This window comes from Maylandia zebra, linkage group LG20 (assembly GCF_041146795.1).
Source record: "Maylandia zebra isolate NMK-2024a linkage group LG20, Mzebra_GT3a, whole genome shotgun sequence".
NCBI classification, from domain to species: domain Eukaryota; kingdom Metazoa; phylum Chordata; class Actinopteri; order Cichliformes; family Cichlidae; genus Maylandia; species Maylandia zebra.
The window spans coordinates 35,687,728-35,700,204 of record NC_135186.1 but is presented as its reverse complement, the minus strand read 5'-3'; the positions used below and the strand labels follow the sequence as shown (position 1 = coordinate 35,700,204).

The following is a 12,477-nucleotide window of genomic DNA, read 5'->3' as shown; positions in this document are numbered from 1 at the left end:
GTGTTCAGTTATACACCGTTTTGTGATCACTGTTGTTGATATATTTGTGGGGGCTGAAATTTTACTTTCAAAGAAAACACAGTAATGATCAGACACGCCCACATCAGACACAGTAACCTTTGAAATGCTCAGGCTCTTGGAGATCAGTAGGTCAACAGTGTGTCCTCTATTATGTGTGGCCTCTGTTACATGCTGAGTCAGCCCAAAGTTGCCCAGAGTGTTACTCAGGTCTTTAGTCCCTTTGTCCTGAGGGTTGTCCACATGAATGTTAAAATCCCCAACAATAATTACACAGTCAAAATCAACACAGATCACAGACAGCAGTTCACTGAGGTCATTAAAAAAGTCTGTGCAGTATTTGGGAGGCCTGTAAACATTAAGAAACACAACTTTGGATGGGGCCTTCAGCTGTAAAGCCACATATTCAAAAGACTGAAAACTTCCAGGAGATAGCTGCTTACACTGAAATGATTCATTAAATAAGACAGCAACCCCTCCTCCTCTCCTGCTCACCCTGGCCTCACTGATAAAACTGTAGCTAGGAGGGGTCGTCTCGATGAGAACAGCTCCACTGTTACTTTGGTCCAACCAAGTTTCAGTTAAAAACATAAAATCAAGGCTGTGCTCAGTGATTAAATCATTAATTAAAAATGTTTTCCCAGCTAAAGATCTAACGTTTAATAAAGCCAACTTAAGTGTTTTAGAGGCATTATTTGCCACATGTCTCCTTCTGTCACCTAAAAGTACAGAAATGTTAAAACCTTCTAGTAAACAGGGTCCCAGCTTCTCCTGGGAAAAGTCACCACTGCCATAATCCTCGCAGCCCAGACCCTCCACACATCACACATCAGACTGCGGAGACAGAGCATGAAGGTGGTAAGGAGGAACTAAGGGGGACGAGGCTGGGCAATGTGACTTCGATTGCTTTGTTGAGGGCGGGGCTCTGGTGGGGGGTTTATGGGGGACAAAAAGGGATTGGGCCGGGGGGTAGATCTGAGCCCAGCATTGACCCGCTCCATCATCTCCTCAGTGAATTTCAGGTGTGGCGAGGAGGGAGAAAGGGAGGGGGAGGAGGGTGATGGCCTGTCAGGGGTTTGGGGGACTGGGGAAGGTCGTGGTCCCTGGTCCTGGTCGTTGGTGTTGTTGAGAGAGTTGGAGGCAAATAGGGACCCCTCTTCTTGCCTCAGATGTCTCTCCTTTCTGAGGCTCTTCCCAGGTGGGGGCAGATGGAGCTCCTCCTCAAGGTTTCTGCTGGGCTTTGTCTGTTCTTGGAGTACTGTTTGTTCCTCTTTATGAGATAACTCCTCTTTTATCTCAGCCTTGGCACCAAGCACAGATGGATGACGTATGGAATAAAACAAGTTGGAGGTGAACAGTTTCACCCCTGACTTGTTAAAATTAAATCCATTTGCTTTAAACAGATGCCTGCGTTCCCAAAAAATATTAAAGTTGTTGATAAAATGCACTGAGTGGTCAGTACATAATAGTAATGGATTGCATTTATATAGCGCTTTTCAAGGCACCCAAAGCGCTTTACAATTCCACTATTCGTTCATTCTTACATTGGTGGAGGCAAGCTACAGTTGTTATAACAACGACCAGGACAGAGAGCCCGGGGATCGAACCGGCGACCTTCCGGTTACAGATATGCTTCCCAACCCCCTGAGCCACGGTCGCCCGTACATGCTGATATAAGCCATTTATTCAGTGCAAACAACCTGCTGAATCTCTCGTCTCCTCCTCTGACCGGCAGTACAGGTCCACTGATGAATACAGCTGCATTCAGAGAGTTTACAGTATTTAATAATCCAGTAAAGTCCCGTTTCAGAACCTCCGACTGTTGTTTGGACACATCGTTTGACCCTGTATGCAGAACAATGTTTGTCACAGTTGGATATTCATCTGCAATTTGAAGAATTCTCTCCTTCAGGTTGTTGACCATATTGTTAGGAAAGCAGAGGACTTTAGTGTTCTTACCGCACATCCTTTGTACATCCTTTACGGCAGAGTCACCCACAATCAGAGTTTCAGGCCTAGCCTTTAGCTTTCCCTGTGGTCTTTTACTTTTCAACAGATTTTCAGACCTTACTTCGCTACTTTTAGATGGATGGTTGTCCAATATAGATCCAGGGTCCTTTGATAGTGGAGCAAATCTGTTCTGCAGTTTCACATTCAGTTGTTTTGGAGGTTTGTTGTTAACCTTCCTATTCACGGTTGTCCAGTCCTGTTTCCTCCCGTATACAGGGGTAGAAGAGCTTCTCTGTCTCGTAGGAAGTGAAGGCCAGTCGGTTTCAGAGATTTCAGCTCGCTGTGCCCTGCCTGTGATACGTCCTCCCCCTTCCAGGAGACATGATTTATGTCTTGGTTTTGCACCAAGACAGTCCAGGGGGGGATTATCGCTTGAGGATTTATAATAATGCACAGAGTCTACTTTCTTGGTCATGTTATCTGTGCTCCTTAGCTGTGTACTAGGTTGCTCATCGCCATTGTTTTGAATCAAAGGCAAGGTTGTTTCATTTCCACACAGTCCATTTACCTCCACGTTTACTTCTAAGCGATGAATTTTTGTCTCCAGTACTGCAATCTTCTGCAGGAGGCTGTGGTAGTCATCTGTGGAGAGGGAAGGCATCTTGTTGCTAGTTAGCCTAGCGGTTAGCACCTTTCCAGGCTATTGAGGCTGCTCGGTGCCCAGATGCTGTAATCAGGCTTCAGCTGTGTGTAGGCCACAGACACACGGAGCGCTGAGGATAAGGTAACTATAAAAATGTTGCTGTTTCTGTTAAAAACGCTTTAGTCCTAATGATCTATAAGTGTCCAGAAGCTATCGCAGGTAAGCTCATACAGGAAAAAAGGGAATAAATCAGCATAAAAATCAATAAAAGAAGCAAAGCATTTAAAGAGCAAAGAGAGGAAGCGTCCACACTCACAAAAGTGAGTCAAGTTTGGTGGAAGTGTGAACAGATAAAAGATGACCAGTGTGCAAAATCACTCCGTTTTTTTAAGCCACAGACTGAAATGGTGTTGTTTGTTTCTCAGCTGTATAACATGCTGGTGGAGACGGGCGAGTTGGAAAACACCTACATCATCTACACGTCAGATCACGGCTACCACATCGGCCAGTTCGGCCTCGTTAAAGGTACGAACAGAGAATAAGGTTCTTGTGTCTGCCTGATTCTTTTTCTGCCGATGGAAGAAAGAATTTGTGATAATTTTTATAACTGATTAAACTTGATTATCATCTGGAAACATCCTGATTTGTGATTTAAAGGATTAGATTTTTTTTTTAGTAGGAAAACAGCTGCAGTGCAGGGAGGAACATTGTGAGATGTGTGCCAGACTCATTTTAAGAACCCTTCTCCAGCAGATGAAGCAGCATTATGTACAAAATAAACAGCGAAACAGCACAAATTCTAAGAGTCTGGAAATTGGACAATCGCTCTTTGTGAGTACGGGCTGAACAGCAAACAGAATTTCAGATGCACGTAAAGAACATCTGAAGAATCCAAGATAATAAAATGTTTGAGTTTAAAGGAACAAATGTTTTGTGTTTGATCATCAGAAAACTGTGCTGAGCATGAAGATAACGTCAGAACGTGACAGCAAAACACACCTGTGTGTGCGAGCTTCAGTGTCACCACCTCAGCTACAAACCACAGCATTAATAACGTGTGTGTGTGTGTGTGTGTGTGTGTGTGTGTGTGTGTGTGTGTGTGTGTGTGTGTGTGTGTGTGTGTGTGTCTCCAGGTAAATCTATGCCGTACGAGTTTGACATCAGAGTCCCGTTCTACATCAGAGGACCTAACGTGGAGCAGGGCAGCATGTAAGCACACACACCTCAACAACAATTCACTGCACAAAGGCGCCGCCGATCCTCTGAACTCAGTGATAACTTTAAACGTTACTTTGTTCAGTCCATAAAACACAGACAGCTGTGGCCGCCTGCTCATGACCACAGCAATCGCAAGAAGGGTTTTAGTGCACCCCCCTCTATTTTCACAGACTCCACCTCCCACATGCCAGCTGGTTAGGGAATTCACATTTTCCCCATGCAACCTGCATGTCAGGGGCTCACTGAGGCCCGAGGTCACCTTCCCATGCACCTGTGGACCCTTCCTGACCACCTGCATGTGCACATTTACAAGCAAGCATCAGCTTCTTTGTCAGACTGATATTCAGGTAGAAATCTGGTGATGAGAGCTGGCTCTCCATCCACACACCAAACAGTCATTTTCAGGTAATGAATCATTACCAGCCACTCAAACTGTGGCGCACGCCATCATGTCCCAGCACACGGACTTGTATGATCCAATTCTAGCAATTTGTTTTTAAAGAGCATCTCGTCAAATAATACATATATTGATGGTCTCTGTTGTTGGCAGTTGATTAAAAAAAGCACTTTGCAGGGTACTTTTAGGCCAAGCAGTTAATTAATTTACTGAGTAAATAATAATGCAATCAGTAATTAAAATGCATGTTTTTTGCAGCCCAATTAAATGTACAGAAAAGAAAAATAAGCCTTAACCAACAAGGCTCAGCTATCAGCAACGTCTCTGCTTCATTGGAGTCGTTCCTTTTTTAAATTCCTGTTCCTGTTTCGAGCAGCAAACAAACCCTCAGTGCTCAGCACCACATGGTGGATGCAAGGGAAGAGAAGCTGATGGAGCATGTACAAAAACCTGCTGGTTTTGGTCTCCACCACGAGCGTACAGGCTGCTTTAAAAAATCTCAGAACCAAAAATATAAAGAATCTGTGGAGACGTGAAGCAGCAGAAAGATCGTATCCATGAAAAATGTGACAGCACTGTTTTCTTCAGAGTGTGCTACTGTGTGCGTTTGTGTGTGTCAAATTGAATTACCACAGTCAGAGCGGTTCCACGAGATGATCACGGGTTCAGGGCAAGAGTTTCTTTCCCTTCTTCGGAGCAGACGTTATTGAGATAAAAAACACTTTGTTTGCAATACTTCACAATAAATGTCCCCGTGAACTTTCCCCCCTGCTCTCCAAACCCAACAGAAGTCTGTAAAAGCTCTCGGGTCTGTTTTGCCTTCAGCAATTCACTTTTAAAATATCAGTACAAAGCAAGATGCGACGAGTAATTTGTCCTTTTTTAACATTTTCCATTATGTGTATTTTTTTAATCTTCTGGTGTTCTGCTGTGGCAGCAAACACCGTTTTCATGGTGGAAGATTTCACTTAAAAGGTTTTGAGGTATAACAAAAAACAAATTTTTGCCCCTTATCTCCTGTGTCTTTCAGGAAGTGTTGTTACCTACAGTCTGTAAAAGAGGCGTAGCATAGGCGGAGGAGGGCTCGTCAAATAAATGAGTTAATTTAAGAAGATCTGACTTTGTGTGCGTGTGTGTGTACATGTTTAGATATCTTTGTGAGGACAGAAAAATTGGCATGCTTGTGGGGACCAATAGTCACTCATGAGGACACAATGCCCGTCCCCACGAGTTTGAAGGCATTTTGAGGATGAAAATGTGGTTTTAGTGTCAGAGTTACATTTAGGCTGTGGTTGGGTTTAAGCTGAAGGTTAGGCACTGATTTTAGATGGTTAGCTTAAGCAGCTAGCATTATGTCAATGAGATGTCCTCACTAAGATAGCAAAACGAAAGTGTGTGTGTGTGCGTGTGTGTATGTGTGTGTGTGTGCACAGCTGCAATAAAACCATGTATGATGCATCTGTGCCACATGTCACATTTAATGAATGTCACATGAAAATTGAAGCCCTGTTTTGGTAAAAAGGAGACATTTATTAAAGTCTTATTAACAGTTTCTTTTTCGGATTTCGCTATGACAACATGAAGCTAAAACAGGCACACATATAATAAAATAAGCGCTCATACTCTGTTTGCATGTTTGTGTCAGTAACCCTCACATGGTCCTAAACATCGATCTGGCTCCGACCATCCTGGACATCGCTGGCGTCGACACGCCTCCAGATATGGACGGAAAGTCGATAATGAGTCTGCTGGACACAGACAAACCTGCCAACAGGTACACACACACACACACACACACACACACACACACACACACACACACACACACACACACCTAAATGCCAGATTGTTAAAGCATTTCACTTCCTTGTTTTGTAACCATCTGAAGGAGCTGTTGCGTCACCGTTTTCCCAGCTAAGATGCTCTTTAACCATCTGAGCGCTCAAAGAGCTTCTAAATAAATAAACAGTTGTTTTTTCATGCCATTAATCATCCTAAACACACAAACCATTAAACACAGATTGAAGTTCATTTCTCAGAGTTCACAGTGAGGTAATCAGCTGCTTGTTGAAAACAGAGGTCAGAGAACAGAGACACATCACCAGTATGTAAATCATCTTCGTGCAGAGAGTCGTTGGAGCAGCAGGGCGTCTCTCAACTGTAACGACCTCATTTAAACTCCTGGTTGCGCCGCTATTCGGCAGCACAAAGAGCCATCTGGTTCGCCTGGAGCGAGAGAAATATTCTATTAATATTTATAATGATCAGAGCGTCAACAAAGGCAAACATAAAGGTCAGGAGGTCGGAACAAACAGGAAAGCGTTTCGGGGGGCTGTCAAACCCGCCGAGCTGAGGCGAAAGGATTTTGCACACAGGTTTAGTGCCGATAACCTAAACTGGTGATTATTTCATCTCCATACACCCTCCTGTGAGGACTCATGATACCAAATGTGGATTCATCCATCAGTAAAAATAGTCCCCAACTACAGGAATGTGTCAGATTTGATTGGTAAACGGACCGTGACCATCTGTGTAGGAAACATCGGAGCTGCTTTCAATTAATGAAACTATATCTGTTTGTCTTCACTGAGAACCGCTTCACTCTGTGTTGCTCATAATAAGTTGTACATGCTGTCAGGTCAATGGAAACAATCCATTTGGTGCTCAAGTCAATTGTAAATGACTTCATTAGGTAAGTTATAGGTGACTGGACTTATTCTGTGAGTGGCTTCTTCCTTCTAAAGCTGAGGTTTCCTTTCCTACTGTGGTTGGGAGATCTTTTCCACAGTCACTTCATCCTGTTATCCCGCTGTGATTGCCAGTGACCAATACATCGCTGTCGGTAGCTGAGGGGGGGTGAGGTGCACTTGCTAAGGTTTGAAGGTTATATAGCTGCTGGTGTTGGACACACATGCAAAGGAGTTTAATTCCCACTTCCAGGTTCAAGGGAAAGTAGATAAACTACACCAGCGTGAGAGTCTCAATCACTTCTAATGATTAATGATTTAGTCTGGCTTAATTAGTGGACGGATATCAGCTGAGCAGCTAAAATGTAATTAAGTCTCTGCAGACCTAGAGCTAAATGAAGCCCTAAGGGAGGGATGGACGGAGGGAGGGATGGATGGATGGAGGGAGGGATGGATGGACGGAGGGAGGGATGGATGGATGGATGGAGGGAGGGAGGGAGGGATGGATGGATGGAGGGAGGGATGGAGGGAGGAGGGGAGGGAGGGAGGGATGGATGGATGGATGGAGGGAGGGAGGGAGGGATGGATGGATGGATGGAGGGAGGGAGGGAGGGAGGGAGGGAGGGATGGATGGATGGATGGAGGGATGGAGGGAGGGATGGATGGAGGGAGGGATGGAGGGATGGATGGAGGGAGGGAGGGAGGGAGGGATGGATGGATGGATGGAGGGAGGGAGGGATAAACCCGAGTTTCAGTAGATTGCACAGGTTCACGAGGGTTCGAGTAGTGAAGGTTTTTGAGGTCCATGTTAGGTCAGAGACTTTGGGGGATGTTGCAGCTGAATGAGAACAATAGTTCAGAAATTAAAGTCTTCTAAAACGTTGTCCGTACAAGCAGACATGCTGTTTGTCTTTTTTCTGGTTAAACATGTTGTGATGCAGCCGTATCTTTGTGTTTTTCACGTTGTTGAATTTAAATCAAACCAGATATGTGTCTTTAAACCTGAAACGTAGCGTTTTTAGCTGTACTCTCAGTTCTGCAGCACACCGAAGCCTCTGAGGATATCTGTCTGAACATTTGAATAGAGTCCTTACATTCTGTGCTGAGACGAACTTTACAGCAGCTGTTCCCTTTTTATTATCTGTGAGGTGCAGAGGAAACACCAACAGTAGCTGAAAGACTGATTACCGAGAGTTTATTCAGAATAATGGACTGATTCTGTGCAGATTCTCCCAGAACAGTCTGCTCTTTGCAGTTAGGAGAATTAAACCAGACTCGTCTTGCAGCAGCTAACAGCTCACAACAAGCACATGATTATAGATTCCTGGTGTTTTTCAGGAGGAGCCAGATTTTCAGCAGCACAGGACAAAACAGTGACTGATAGCAGTTTACAGCCAACAAATAAAGAAAGAGGGTCCTGTTGTGCTACAAACATGAGAACAGACACTGCGCAGGCATTTACAGATAGTTTAGTCTTCCACGTTTGACTGTTTCGCTGTGGTCAGAAATCCAGTGTGCGCCTGTCTTCACACCTAAAAACACAAGTGTAACTCGTGTGTTATGATTCTAGGTCATGAATAAATATGGTTTCATATACAGTTGACCAAAAATGATCATAATTCTATTTTTATTTGTGCCAGTTTATTGCAACCTGGACTTCATCTGTTTGCTTGTTAAACATATTTCAAACAATACCAGTGTAGTGAAAAGGCGTTTGATGTTTTCCATCAATCCATCTCCTTCTGCTTAGCCAGTTCAGACTCATAGATAAGCAGAAGTCGAACACCAGTCTATCACGGTCTGCTATAATCGCAATGACAGTATCGACAGCTGCACTGCAGAGCCAACAAGAAGACAGCCCCCTGATAATGAGGGTGCATTTGGTGAAATGGGTCTGCTCTGGATCCTTTACTGCTGAAATCTGCAGGCAGGAAGAGCAACAGAAAGACATCCAGCACATGTGAGCAGACATCAGCAGCTGTTATGACAGTCACAGATGCAGCGTGAAAAAGGAGGCGTGGGTATGGTTGCAAAGCGGCTTGCAGATGTGCAGTCACTGTGAGCAGGTTAAAGCAGTGTACCGGCTGCTGCTGCGAGTTCTCCACAGTAACGTTGGGCAGCAAATCTCACTTTCACAGTTTTATTCAAACATTATTTTTCACACAGTCTCTGACTCTCTGTGACCGGCTGTGCTGCACCGGCTCTCAGACTCACCGCTGAGCATCTCGTGTCTCTCATCTGCTACAATCTACATGCTGTCGGGGGAGGGGTTAATTAGACGTCCCCAGCAGGTGTCCCACCCTCCTCATCAGACACACTGCTCTACCTCTCCTTCCTGTGACTGCGCCCAGAAACCACAACCCGCCTCCACAAGCCGCTTAAATAGCGTGCCCTGTATAAGACAGCCAATTAGATGCTTTAAAGGGTATTAGCAGAGCCATCAGCTGATGTGGGCTGACACCGAGGTCAGCTGATTTGCCACAGCTGAGTTGGCCTTCATGGTCTGCCTGAGCTAACACCAGGATCAGTGTTATGCTGTGTTTTTTCACGTATAAAAAGAAACTAAATGATAAAAATAGTTTAAAATAAGGATGTTGGGCATTTGACAACAAAGCTTCTGAACGTGCCCGACTCTGCCCGGAGCAGACACAGAACAGGCAGGAGGGATTTTGTTGTGAACACCTCGCTGTGGCCTCAGACGTGAGACGACTCGACAGCTCGGCTCCCACTTGTTGCTTCTATCTCTTTAAACCGTTGTGAACAGCAGAGAATCGGTGGATAGCGGTGCTGTCCTTCAGGTCACCAGCAGCTTCTTAATAGTTGCACTTAGATTTAATTCGCTGACTTTTTACAGACTTTCTACATGTTTTCACATAAGAAACAAAAATCTTATGAGCTCCGTTTGGCCAGGGTGTGTTTAGCATCTCCCAGCTTGTGGCTAAAGTTCAACCCAACCCTAAACCTAAGCGCTGCGCTGGCAACTGTTTGGATGTAAAACTAAAAGAATCCAAATATTTCGTTGTTAGCTGCGCTGATGGCTGTCATATTGGAAACTTAAATGAGTCCTTCTTCATTGTGTTTCAAACTTTGGAGACAAGCTTTTACATCGAGCAGCAACATTTTCCGCCGCCTTTGTGTGTAAATCCTCGTCGCAGCCTCATTATCATGTTTGTGTCTTTCTGTGCTGTTTATTCTGTGAATCAAACAACTGGAAAAAGTCCTGCAGTCGTTTCCACTGCGGTGACTGTTGTTCTTTTAAGTGTAGGAGGAAAATCAAAATGTTGTTCCTGAAAGTTAACGTTACAAACATCCCAGAATAGAAACCAGATGGAGTCACGCGCTTAATGAGGGGACGGTATGAGTATTATATAAATGTGTGTAATGTTCGATGATTTGAACTGAAATGAACTCGCTGCTCCTGACGTGGCAGCGAGAGGAGCTCCAGCCCGAAGTTTAGGGGTGTAAAATGAAGCGGCGATGCACATTTAGCAGCTCGTTCAGACGCCGCTTCAGTAAAGGCAGTCGTGCTTAATGGAGTCGACGTGAAAAAAGAAGAAGGTGAGGTGAGGTGAAGGCGGGCGGAGGGTGCGACAGTGTTGGTTGTGGGTTAAAAATAGCAGGAGAAGTGCAGGAATTCTGATTCTCGCTGTTTTCATCCTCTTCTTCAGGTTTCAAGTGAACAAGAAGCCGAAGGTGTGGAGAGACTCGTTCCTGGTGGAGAGAGGGTAAAGACGACACATCACTGCTGCTGCTCGGGAAAATATAACACATAACAGTCTACGTTCAGTGCAGAGTGTAACACAGCAGCTGCTCTCACTGCTGGGAAAACATGGCAGCCAGAACTACTGTCCTGAGTCATGGACGTGCAGCTGGTGTCGTCCACCCGGTGGAAGCAGATCTGCCTGATGATATTTGGTTAATTAGTAAAAACTCATAATAACTCTGAGACAGATATTAATCACAGCTTAAACACATCATTGAGCTTTGATTCAGTCAAATGTTCTTCTAACGGAGGGCTAAAGGTTAACTTTTAAAAGTTTGTAAAGAACTCTCGAGTGAGTCGCTCGCTGGCTTCGTCTCCGTGGCATCGACCCCCACGCTCGAGGCCACCGAAGCATTTACACAGAAAAAAGCAGCTTTCTTGATTCAGACAGAAGAAATGCATAAATGTGCCAAAATAAACTTTTATTAACTTTGAATCATGAATTCATTAAACATGCAGATTTCCTCCCTGCTCGTGTTTTTACAGGAAGCTGCTCCACCAGGTCGTCGAAGGTAAGGAAGTATCGCAGGAGGAGAACTTCCTGCCCAAACGCCAACGAGTGAAAGACCTCTGTCAGAGAGCCGAGTACCAGACGCCCTGCCAGCAGACGGGACAGGTACAGTAAGACTTCTGATTCATTTACTCCTCGACTCCTGATCCTACTTCTCCCAAAGGTATCACGTTCCTTCTCCATCCTTGCACAACAATAGTCAGATTTTTTTATAATCTCCTGAATCCAATGACTTCACTCCTGATGTTATTATTGTACTTTTGATCTAGCTGCTTATTCCTCAATGCATTATCTTATTCCTCTCTTTAACTCTGGAATACCTTATTTTTCCTGAGTCAGTCATATGAGTTTCACTGCGTAGCCGTCCATGAAACCACTCAGAATTCTCTGAGTTTGCATCCACTGACTTCACTCCTGATCTCATTACGTGTCCCTGATTGCATTACCTTACCTCCAGTCTTAACTTTACTCCAGAATACGTTCCTAATTTTCTATTTTCTCCAGAAACCTTATTTCACTCCGTTCACCAAATTAATCAAATTCACTCATAAAATTATCAGTATTCCTATAAATTTGGCTCCATTGAACTTACTTGACTGTACTTTTGATCCCATTACTTAATTCTGATTGTAGTACTTTATTCCAACCCTTTGCTCCACACACCACACTTTAGATCAGAAGCAGGTTTGGAGCGTTCCCTTTCCTTCCACTAAAATGCTTTTTCTCTAAACTTCCTTCTGGTAACCCATTCCTGGTCCCATTATCACTCTTTTAAATGACTCTTATCCTTTTCCTTACTCCAGAATCCTATTCTGTGCTCCATTCTGCTCCCAATCCAATTAAATCATTCTTTCAAACCTTATTATTTTCCCAATATCCTCACATCCCATTTCTAACTTCTGAATCTGAGACTTTATTCCTGATTCTACTCGTTTTTATTATTATTTCATTCACATCACATTATCACATTCACTCCATTCCTCAGTCATAATCCAGTAAATGTTCCTCTTTGGTAAATTGCTTTATTCAAGATCTCGTTGCTTTGTTCTGCACACTCCTATTTTACTCCAGAATAATGTTCTGCTGGGTCTCTCCTGATCCTGTTGTTTGTTTACAGCACACCTTACCACTTTATTCTAGTCTTCATCTCGTTATTTGAGTTGTGACTTCATCGTTTCGTTCCTCACTCGAGACTCTACATTTCTCGATCCACTTATTTCTTCCTGATTCCATCATTTTGTTCATAATTGAACTGATTTACTCTTAATCCCTGTTTAATCCTCGTCTAAT

At 44.0% G+C, this 12,477-nt stretch overlaps 1 protein-coding gene across 7 annotated transcripts in view; it reads left to right on the top strand.

Moving 5' to 3' along the window:
* Positions 1 to 12,477, top strand: part of LOC101479993 (extracellular sulfatase Sulf-2) — a 114,281-nt gene that overhangs the window by 85,476 nt on the left and 16,328 nt on the right. For 6 of the 7 annotated variants that reach the window (XM_076878438.1, XM_076878436.1, XM_076878437.1 and 3 more), the window contains 5 exons: positions 3,037 to 3,136; positions 3,745 to 3,820; positions 5,872 to 6,000; positions 10,582 to 10,638; positions 11,163 to 11,292. In XM_076878438.1, coding sequence (XP_076734553.1) covers positions 3,037 to 3,136; positions 3,745 to 3,820; positions 5,872 to 6,000; positions 10,582 to 10,638; positions 11,163 to 11,292 — 492 coding nt within the window. Of the gene's footprint in view, positions 1 to 3,036; positions 3,137 to 3,744; positions 3,821 to 5,871; positions 6,001 to 10,581; positions 10,643 to 11,162; positions 11,293 to 12,477 lie in introns of those variants that run through there. The other variant, XM_076878439.1, reaches the window with a different exon arrangement.